Source organism: Strix uralensis, chromosome 13 (assembly GCF_047716275.1).
Source record: "Strix uralensis isolate ZFMK-TIS-50842 chromosome 13, bStrUra1, whole genome shotgun sequence".
Lineage (NCBI taxonomy): Eukaryota > Metazoa > Chordata > Aves > Strigiformes > Strigidae > Strix > Strix uralensis.
In genome coordinates, this window is record NC_133984.1 from 19,386,528 (window position 1) to 19,397,457 (window position 10,930).

The window sequence follows — 10,930 nt, forward strand, 5'->3', positions numbered from 1 at the left end:
GGCAGGCGGGCGGGCGGGGGAGCCGCCTTCTCCCCGAGCGGCGGCGGGAGCGGCTGGACCCGCCCCGGGTGCCGAGGCGGCGGCGGGCAGCGACGGGCGGCTGCGGCCCAGCGGCGGAGCCGGGGGAGGGTGCGCGGCGCTCGTACCGGCAGGAGTGTTCCCGCCCCTTCCCCCCGGCCGCCGCTCGCTGCCTCCCTGCGGTGGGGTGGGGGAGGACGTGGGAATGGTAAAAGAGAGAAAACTTGTGAGTTGAGATAAAGACAGTTTAACAGGTAAAGCAAAAGCCGCGCACACAAGCAAAGCAAACCAAGGAATCCGTTCACCCCTTGCCATGGGCAGGCAGGTGCTCGGCCATCCCCAGGGAAGCAGGGCTCCACGGTGGCTTGGGGAGACAAACGCCGTCACTCCCAGCGTCCCCCCTTCCCCCTTCTTCCCCCAGCTCTATATGCTGAGCATGATGCCACATGGCCTGGGATGTCCCTGGGGTCAGTTGGGGTCAGCTGTCCCTGCTGTGCCCCCTCCCAGCTCCATGTGCACCCCCAGCCTCCTCGCTGGTGGGGTGGGGTGAGGAGCAGAAAAGGCCTTGACTCTGTGTCAGCGCTGCCCAGCGGTAACGAAAACATCCCTGTGCTATCAACACTGCTGTCAGCACAAACCCAAACCACAGCCCCATACTGTGAAGAAGATTAACTCTACCCCAGCCAAAACCAGCACAACCTGCTATGCTGCATTTTCTGCTTCCAAGGGAAAATAATCTGTTTTCTACCTTTTTTTAATAGCCTTTGAGGGTAAAGAATTTCTGCTGTAGTCTGAAGTAGACTGGATAGGCCCCATTTTTCCACTTCTCCTCACTTGTAACTTCATGTAAGATAGCCACATGGGCAGGTGGCTTCAGAAAAAGACACGGGAGGAAGACCTGCTGCCTCTCACAGAAGTTGAAAGAAAATAATTAGAAAATTGCTTTCATGGCTGCACTGAAAATCTCCTGTTCTTGACCTTTCCTGCTCTTAGCCAGCCTATGCAACAAGAAACAGATGAGCTCTTGGTGCCTGTCAAGAGGAGGCTTTGTTCAGTGCCCTGCCTTTGGGGACACCAGCAGCCCCACTGGCCAGCCCCGAGGGAGGCACGGGCAGTTGGACACAGCTGCCCCGAAGTGCGTGTGAAAGGAAATGGTGTCACCGTCTCGCCGTTCCCCTCGGTCCGGAGCCCCTCTGTGCCGAGTCCGGCCCAGGTTGTTTGTTAAGAGAAATGATGTAAGGCCCAAGTGTCACCGTTGTGATTTGTGTTGAATGCGCGACCGTACTGTGCCATGCTGGGCTTGGAAGCGGGGTGCCTTTAACCCCGCGGGTGCACACCGGCACCCCCCGCTTCCCCTTTGAGGAGAAACGACCGCCTCCGGAGGACCGGCGGCGACAGCCGAGACAGACCCGCCGCGGCTCACGCTCAGCGGGCGGAGCCGCCGCTGCGGCGGGGCGGGGGGGGGAGGCCGGGCCCACGGGGAGGGAGGCCGGGCCCCGGCGCCATGCCGAAGGTGGTGTCTCGCTCCGTCGTCTGCTCCGACACCCGTGACCGCGAGGAGTACGACGATGGGGAGAAGCCGCTTCACGTCTACTACTGCCTGTGCGGGCAGATGGTGCTGGTGCTGGGTGAGCGGAGGGGGCAGGCCGCGGGCGGCGGGGGCAGGCCGTGGGGGCAGGCCGCGGGCGGCGGGGGTAGGCCGCGGGCGGCCGGGGTAGGCCGCGGGGGCAGGCCGCGGGCCCGGCGGCGCGGAGGGCCCGGGTAGGCGGCGGGTGTCCATCCCGGCCCCGCCGCCATCCCGGCCCCGCCGCTGCCCCGCAGACTGCCAGCTGGAGAAGCTGCCGATGCGGCCGCGGGACCGCGCCCGGGTGATGGACGCCGCCAAGCACGCCCACAAGTTCTGCAACGCGGAGGAGGAGGAGAGCGTCTTCCTGCGCAGGTGGGCCGCGGCCGGGCCCCGGCCTCCGCCCCCCGCCCCTCTGAGAGCCCCTCCGCGGCCCAGGGAAGGGGCTGCCGTGCTCTGGCCTTGCCTCACCCGGCTGGGGCCCACCAGCCAGGCACCAGTGCCCGCTGTCTGCACCCTCCTCTCAAGCTCTCCCTCTCTCCCCCAGACCAGAAGGCATAGAGCGACAGTTCAGGAAGAAGTGTGGCAAGTGAGTGACTGCGGTGGCTCTTTAGTGACTTCTAGAGTCTGTGAGGTAACCGTAGGAAGCCAGAATCTGGGTTTCCTCACAGCTCCATGTGTTTCTGTTTCTAGATGTGGACTGCTGCTCTTTTATCAACACCAACAGAAAAATGCTCCCGTGACATTCATTGTTGATGGTGCTGTGGTCAAATTTGGCCAGGGTTTTGGGAAAACAAACATATATACTCAGAAACAAGAACCTCCCAAAAAGGTAATCTGCTTTAGAGAAGTAAAAAGGCTTTCTCTGCTTTTCAAAAAGGTGTGGTGCGTAAAATCACTTAATAGCAGGGGCAAAGGAGAGAAAAAAGAAGGAAAAGGACCTCTAAATGATAACTCAGTTTGGGGTCTTCTCCCTGTCTGCCTTAAGTTTTCCTTTACAGAGGTCACTGCAGCTTGGAGACCTAGCACTAAAGGGTAAAAAAAATAAACGTGGAAATCTAGACTGTGCCTGATGTTTAGGCTCAGTCACCAGAAAGTTTCCATTTTTAAGTAGGTCAGATTCGTAGTCTGCACAGTGATTCTGAAAGTCTGGCTTATCTATTATGTATCAGTGAGTTTGCTTCTGATAGTGACAGCTCTAAGCCCAGAAATTAGTGGGAATAATTCTCCTTTGCCACCGAGGGAGTTCAGGTAATCTTAATGACTTGCATGAGAGGCTTCAAAAGCTTTGGAGGGGGAAGTGGTCCCTCGAGGAACCACTGTGGCAAGGTTTAACAAAATACTCTGCTCCTCACCCAGGTGATGATGACCAAACGGACCAAAGACATGGGCAAGTTCAGTTCTGTCACAGTCTCCACAATTGATGAAGAGGAGGAGGAGATTGAAGCGGTGAGTTTTGTCTGCCCTCGGTGGCAGACACGTCTGACCTGGGCAGCTGTCTCAGACACTGATCAGAGCCAGAGATCGTCTCACCATTTGGGTGAGCTGGTGTTACTTTGGGGTTTGCTGCTGCAAAGTAGTGACATTGTATGTGTTTCAGAGGGAGATTGCAGACTCCTACGCACAGAATGCAAAAGTGATTGAGAAACAGCTGGAACGCAAAGGCATGAGCAAGAGAAGGCTCCAGGAGTTGGTGAGTGTTTTCTTTGGTGTTGAACATGAATCCCTAAGATCTGTTGGCTTTGTACACGAAAGGTATCTCGCAGATTGGGCTGCAAGTATAGAGGGGTCCTGGTACAGCCATAGGTAACTTGCAGCTTTGTGAGGATGACTTTTACTTTACAGGTTTTATAGAGATATTCTAGTCCTGAACTTAAAATTGTATGCAGTTACTTATAGAGCTAATTGACAAGCAGCCAGCAGAGCTTTTGCAGGGAGAATTTCCATGACCTGTTGGACAAGGAAAAAGGGAGAGGGAAACAAGACTGTGGCTTTGCCAACCTGGGCACCACTAATACTGTGCGCTCAAGCCTGCTTAGCCCAGCAGGTCTTTGCCGTGAGGCGTCAGGGCAAGCTAAGGGCCTTGTGGAGGACCTGCCAGCTCAGCTGCTACCAGAAGGGTCGCTTGAAGAATTAATGGCAAGAACATCACAGAACATCTTACCTGCTATGACAGCAGAGTAGTAGATGGGAAGGGGGGGAAAATGTGCAGCTTCCACCTGAGGATAGAAAGTATGAAATCGTCTTCTGTGCAGTTAGTCTTGGTCTTTTTATGATTTTAAGGGTGGCCCTCGTTTTGTACCTCAGGGGAGGAGGGAGTCAGCAAAGAACTTGAGCTGCTCTTGCTGCTGGTGCGAAAAGCTTGTGGTGGTCAACCAAACCCCATTGGAGCACTGAAGGGAAATGTATCCAGACATTACTTCATTTTATCTTTATTTTCTTAACCAGGCTGAGTTGGAAGCCAAGAAAGCCAAGATGAAAGGAACCCTGATTGATAATCAGTTCAAATGAAACGCTGCTTGTCTGCTGGGTATTCAGAGACAGGAGAAAGCTACCAGGAGCTATCACAGATCTGTCGACAAAGCAGAAGTAACAGACAACGGTTCAAGGGCAATGTGCTGCAACAAGCTTGGAGGATGAGTACCTCTCTGTCATAAGTGATACTCTGATACCGATTTTAATAACTCCAGTGGCACTGGAGACTTTGCTGAAACTGCAGTTCTCTACAGGCCCTGTGTTATTAGCAAGCTGTTCCAGCCAGAATATTTACTTTTGGGAAAAATCTTTGCTGGGAGCCTTCCTGACTTCAGTGCACCTTTTAGATACCTCTCTTTTTATTTTGGTAGTCTCCAAATGTGTAAGACTTCCATAAATGTATTGGAACAATAGGTCAACTGTACAACAAAGAAATTGTTACAAAAGTAAGCTCTGTGCCTGTTGTTCCTTTTGTTATTTTAAATGTGTCCAAACCGTGCAGCAGCCTGAGAGACATGCCATTCCAATGCGGTCTGGAATGACTTGGATGCGAGGCCTGGGGATCATGCTGCTGCTCACCCTGACCAGCAGACAGGCTGTCAAAGGTTGCCAGCACAGGCTTGGCTGCAGCTCTAAGTCTCAGCTCCTATTGAACATCAGAAAGCTGCAGTTGTACAGAATTACACTGTCCCAACAGATACTGCCTGATAGAAGAACATGAAATCCAACCCTGTTTTAAAGTACTGAAAACAAAACTGCCTGTATGTTATACCACTAATGAGTACAAATACATAGCTCGAAGCTACTGATAGGTTTGGTGATCATTTAAAGTAAAATACAACTGCACGTCTGAACTAACCCATTCTGCAAAACAGCATCAGTATTTGGAGTTGTAAAATGTGAAGGAGAAGGAAAAATTGTTCTGAATGCACTGACCACTAAGGATAAAGACAACATTAAGAATTGGTGCATAAAGTACCTTGTTTGGAAAATAATATTTTGTGTCTCTTGCGTGATGTAGTAACAGCGCTGTATAGCCCATGGTTTTGTTGCTTTACTTGGGATTAAATACCATGTTATGGATTTGAACTAAAATACTTTTCCTAGGGTGTTCTTACTCTACTAAGTATTGTAAAATAAAGTGAGCAATGAACAAGATGCTTCATCTCCCACAATTATTATGGAAGACTTCCTATGATAATAAAGATTTTTCCATCTGGCTTTATAACCCTGACTGGGAAAACCCAGGTCTGCTCAGGCTAAGCTTAGGCTTCCTTTCTTTGGGAAAATAAGGTGTAAGGCAGGGAATGAACTCTGCCCCAGAGCTGGCAGGCTGGGATGCATGCATCCGACAATTTAATGCCAGACTGGGTAAGCACATGTTCGTGTTAACTCAAGCAGTGCTGATGTGTTCACTGCTGATCAGCTGCTAATCTGAAGTCTATTTCCATAAGCCTAGGTCCAATTAAGCGATTACAAGGTGGCGTGTTAATACTTGGGAAGGGCTGGAGGAATGAGTGAGTGCAACTCCGTTACACAAAACCCTTTTTCCAAGTGTGGTAGCACAGTCCAGCCAGGCGAGGGCCTCAGGGTTCCTCTGGGAGCAACGCAAGCCCCGAATAACCCCGAAAGTTGGTCTCTGTAAAAATTCAAAAGTTTTTTTCCAAGCAGGAGTCAAAAACTTTGAAATTTGAAAACAGGTTTTGAACCAGGTGAGGTCTGCTGGGACGCAGACTTTTTAGTCTCCAGTTGTCACAAAGGATGAAGTACGGTCCTTCAAGTGACACCCAGAACAAATGCTGCCTCGGGGATGGTGTTAGGGTTAAGGTTGGGAGTGACAAAATGCGTGGCCTCAGCTGAGGTGAGACTGTGAAAGGGCTGCCAGGCGGACTAGGACCAGCTTTGCAGTTTGGTGAGGCACAAAGAAAATTCTGTGAGTGTGCAGCTCAGCACAAGTTGTCCAAAGCAGCAGTTACCAAATGCCGTCAACTTCCTCGGCTGCACGCCTCGAGCCTTGAGGCAGTACAGCTCAAGCACTCCTCCGTTCTGGCTTTCAGAAGACCAGCCCATGTTCAGTCGGTGTTTTTCATTCTTGTCATTAGAGACCTGCCTAGTTCAGCTCAGGACTCATTCACAGTCCCAATCAGAAAGGGGAGTATGTGGTTTGTCACACTAGCAGTCCCTGAGATACTTCTCATACACACTGGGTGTACAGTCAATGGCTGAAACAACTCCAACACAGACATCATTACGTATGTGTTTCTTACTGTAACTAGACCTAGTTCACAACAATTTAAATCAAGTTGGGTTTTTTATTTCTAGATCTAAATGAATTAAAAGATGTTATATGACTAGCCACAGGAAGCAGAGCACCTAGTTCAAACGCTTGATTAAATGTACTATTATAATAGCTAAAACTAGCCATTCTGAAGAGTTTCCCACACCCTGGTAGCAACTGGGTAATCTGCAGCAGTGTTCAGACCAAATAAAAGTCAGATTTTGTGTTACTGTAAAAGCTAACATTAGTTTTTTATAGATCTGTAAATATAGGTAGGTAGTAGACTGTTTGTTTAACTGAGCACTATAGTGTACATAAGAACTTTTCTGGATGCAGAGGTATTGCAAAGCAAAGTAGCGTGTAAAATAAAAGTGGAGGAGGGGATCTATTCCAAAAATAATGTCACACATGGCCAGACTTACCTTGACTTGCTTCATGGCTTAGTCTAGTCCAGTTTCCAAGCACGTTTGCAAGAACCTAGTCTGAATTACCATGTCAGAACAGCTCCATCTGTAGCAATGCTGCCTTGTTCCCCGTAACCTGTAAAAAAATCCCACGCAGTTTATAAACACTGAAGAGAAGTAGTAACGGTGCATCTGACCTCATCGGTGTTAATCGCAGCTGTACCTGAGGAGCAACATGAGGCCCTCCCCGCCTGCCTCCCCGTACACAGCTGATGCTGTTACAGAGGCTCCGGGGTGCTGGATAATGTAAAGGCTTGTTCAGAAGCTGCTCTACAGCTTTATTGGCATTTATCTGCTGGGGCTCCGGGCAGGTTAATAGCTCAGAGGGAGCTGGGCTCTGGGAGCCTGGTAAGGGATGTCTCCCAGGGCAGGGTTGACGGGTGTTTTGGGGAGCTGTCCTGGCCCCGTAACCCTGCGCGTGGCATGAGGAAGATGTTCCCCCTCAGCACGGCTGCACAGGGCAGAAAGCTGCCTCCAAGGGAGCAAGTGCCAACGGTTCCCTTGCTTTGCACCCACGGCTGGTGCCTCGTGCCCCGCGATGTGCTGCGGAGAGCTGTGCAGGGCACTGTGGCCACCGCCCCACAGCGAGGGCCTGCCTGTGGGACACGGCAGCAGCGAGCCCCAGCTGGGATGCTCTCAGCTCCCCAGTTCCACATGCATCCCCCTCTCAGCCTCCAAATCTGAAGGCAAATATTTCTGGTCAGCTATTACAGCTCTCCTAGGGGTGTGCTCTGTGTTTCTGCAATTTCACCCAGTAGACTGGCATACAGATGGCTCACTCTGACTCCCTAGACTATTGCAATGAATATTAATAAATGCATACTAGCTTTTTTTTTTGGTGTGTGACAATGTGATCAGCTTGGGAACAGCACTGACTGATCAGCTTAAATCAAACTAGACTCAGCTTTTGCTGGTGTTATCCTGAAGAGCCCCACAGGTCCATGGGGCACTGCCACCTCCAGGCATTTAAAAATATAAAATAACAATTACGGGCTTGTTTAAAAGGCTGCAGGGCTGGGCTCTGAGGAATGGGGTGGGAAGCCTTGTAGCTCTCCGCTGGGGAGATCTTACAAACGTAGCTGGCCACAGCATGCTGGGTTTTTGGGTGGATTTCAAGGCACAAGTGGCCAATCTCTCTTTGCTTATCAGCTGGAAAAACACCACCCAATCGCTGCAGCCAGGGCTGTAACTCCTGTCGACTTCAGCAGGATCAGACAGCGACAACCAACAAACCCCTGGTGAGACAATACCTCCCAGAACCTCCCCGATGCTGCGGGTCTTGGTGTAGGTCTTGGCAGCTCCTGAGGGCTCAATGTGCCTGAAGCTGCTTTCCCCAGAGCAGCTTGATATGGTGCCAGGGGTGCAGAAACAGTGATGTGTCCCCACCAGCTTTAACTCCTGCCCCACAGCCCGACACATGTGCTTTGGGCAGCTGACGGGGACACCTCGTATGGTTGGGCAGGGGCAGGATCGGTCCCGCAGGTGGTTTTAATATACCTACCCCACTGGGAACAACTGATTTTACCCTGTGCGACTCAAAGCATTGCATCTTCCCCTGCCCCTCTGCACCAGCTGCTGCTGGAGCAAGTGCAGGCAGCACATGGAAGATGCTGGGGCGATGCCTGGAGGACATGGACATAAGGGCAGGGGGACTCCTGGCTCCATCCAGAGCCCAGAGACACAGCCTGGGGTGGCTCAACAGCTGCTGAGGGGGATGGCGGGAGGGACAAGCCGGCACTGCGCTGGCCTTTTGCGAGTCAGGTCCTTGAGGCAGGACGCTCTCCACTACAAGGCCCAGCGAGACCCAGGCCCCACCCCCTGCAGCGAGAGGTGCAGTGTGTGCACTGGAGAAAGCTTTCAGACAAGCCCCTGTTTCCTCAGGAGCAGGTTAACTCCATGCAACACAACTGGTTTCTGCTGCTCCTCCTCCAGCCAAGGCATCTTGGCCCTGGGGCTCGGCTTTGCCACGCTCAGACCCTACACCGAGTGCTGGGCACAGCTTGGAAGAGGTCAGGCTTCAGTGGCACTTTGAAGGCAGGGATGTGAAGGTGGAAACATGAGGTAGGAACGTGGCCTGGTGCAGGCAGAACGAGCCTGGGGCTGCCCGCCTGCCTGCCAAAGCATACCTCAAGCCTCTGCTCTCTGCCTGTGCCAGGTGAATGAAGATCCCTGCTGCCTGCCCCTGTGTGCCTGCTCGCCCCTGTTCCTCTGCCATCCCTGGGACACCCCGGCCACGATGCTCCCCTGTCATCTCCACAGCTCAGCCTGGATGTGGGATGAGACGAGTGCTGGGGGACACTGCTGTCCTCCCTGGTCACTGCCTGGCCCTGCACCCATCTCCAGCAGAGGAGAGAGCAGGGAAGCTCAGCCATCATACCTCCCTCCTGCCCCCCGGGGCGAGCCCTGGAGCCCTGCTCCCATCTCTGTTGCCATTAGTGCCTCCCAAATGCCCCTCGGAAGAGGGTGGCTGCCCCTGCCTCACCTTGCCTGGCACCCAAACCTCCAGGTGAAGGGTGGACCCTGCAGCCTCCAGCCCGGTCGGCGATGTCCCAGCCCCTAGGAGCTGGCAGGGAGCAAGGGCAACCCCATCCTGCAGCCCCCTGGCACCACAGCCAGCCCAGCCCAGGGGGGCTGGCGCGCACCAAGCCATTCCAAACATCCAGCACCGCTCGCCACCTGCCTCAGCCACTGACAAGTGTTTCATATGATCCTGGGCGCAGCCGTGCTGCGTCAACAGCTCCTAAGCCTGAGATTTATGGCCACTGGGCAAGGGGCCAAGACGAAAGCAGCGTTACAGGCACTCGCCCACCCCTCCCCACCAGCAAAGGGGCCGGTATGCCGGGCCAGGCATGGCTCCCGTGGAGGAAATCATGACGTAAGAGATGTTCAGTACTCCCCACAAGAGTGTTTAAAAGGAAAATCCACCCCTGGCCCCGCCATCCTTGGAGCAGCACAGCATGGCAGACAAAACGCTTGTGTTGGAGGGACTGCTGCACTCAGCTCGCTGCCTTGCCACTGGCTGACCCCAGTCACTTTCCTGTGCCTCAAGTTTCCCCACAAGAACAAAGCCCTTAACCCCTCTGTAACGTGCTCCTGCGGCAGGCAAAAGCAGCAGCTGAACCCCTTATTAACCCGCCTCCCCAGATAAAGCTGCTCCCAGGGGAGCTGCCAGGAGGAGGAGGTTAGATCCCCAGGGGGCTGCTGGCCCATGTTCCCCAGCAGCGGAACACAGGGAAAACCCATTGTGGGCTCTGCCGTGCGTCTACCAAGCACCAGAGCTAAACAAAGCTGTGAAACACACGCTTGGTTCCTGAGTCCCAAAGGCAGTAACTAGCATGGGTAGTTACAACCCATTTCACCCGGTGCCAGCCCTGCACCCCAAGCCCCGTGTGAAATGCTGTAGGTCTAAGGACTTAGAGGTCCCCCAGCTCAGCTCCTCTGCAGCCCGGCACAACAGCCCTGCTCAGCGCCTCTGTCACCCACTGCTGTGTAGAGGAAGAAATGACAGACTTACCTGTCTGTGCTAACAGCCCGGCCATGCCTCCCCTGCGGAGGAAAGTACGCCCCAAGCTCAGCAACAGCAGCATTTCAGAACAGCCCTTAAAATCCAAGAGAGCTTAACAGCAAGAGGCAATAAGAGATAAGAGCCCTTAATTAACTAGCTGTATTTGTGCAGCAGGAGAGGGCTGCTTGGTAAGGCTGCCCCATGGCACAGCCCCCTGCCAGGCTGCTGCCTGCTCTCCCCAGCACGCTGCCCACCACTTGTGGCATTGCTCTGCATCTCACGGGGAAACTTTCAGCCTGTTTTGTTTCCACAGCAGGCAGTGGGGGATCTCGCACCACAGGAGCCCAGGGGCATTTGAAAAGCACCAGCAAAGGCTCTTGGCTCAGCAGCATGGCATGAGACCATCTCCCATAATGAACGCAGAGGCCCGTTCACAGGGCCCCAAGCGTGCCGACACCATCTGCGGTGGGACGGTGCTGCATGGTCATGCCTGACTGCCCCGTTTAGATTTCAGCAACAAAAACTACTGCCCTTTGCTACACAAGGCCTTGTTTAGCTGCCTCAGTGGTTGAGATTGGTTTCAGTGATCTGAGATCAACAGCTTCGAGCAGGCCTGGGCAGCCAGA

At 53.3% G+C, this 10,930-nt stretch overlaps 1 protein-coding gene across 1 annotated transcript; it reads left to right on the top strand.

Moving 5' to 3' along the window:
* Positions 1 to 1,462: 1,462 nt before the first annotated feature.
* STEEP1 (STING1 ER exit protein 1) lies at positions 1,463 to 5,215 on the top strand. The gene is made up of 7 exons (XM_074882744.1): positions 1,463 to 1,646; positions 1,840 to 1,957; positions 2,130 to 2,171; positions 2,276 to 2,414; positions 2,942 to 3,031; positions 3,183 to 3,275; positions 4,031 to 5,215. The coding sequence occupies exons 1-7, from the start codon at positions 1,523 to 1,525 to the stop codon at positions 4,091 to 4,093; spliced, it is 669 nt and encodes a 222-aa protein (XP_074738845.1). The 5' UTR covers positions 1,463 to 1,522; the 3' UTR covers positions 4,094 to 5,215.
* Positions 5,216 to 10,930: the final 5,715 nt, after the last annotated feature.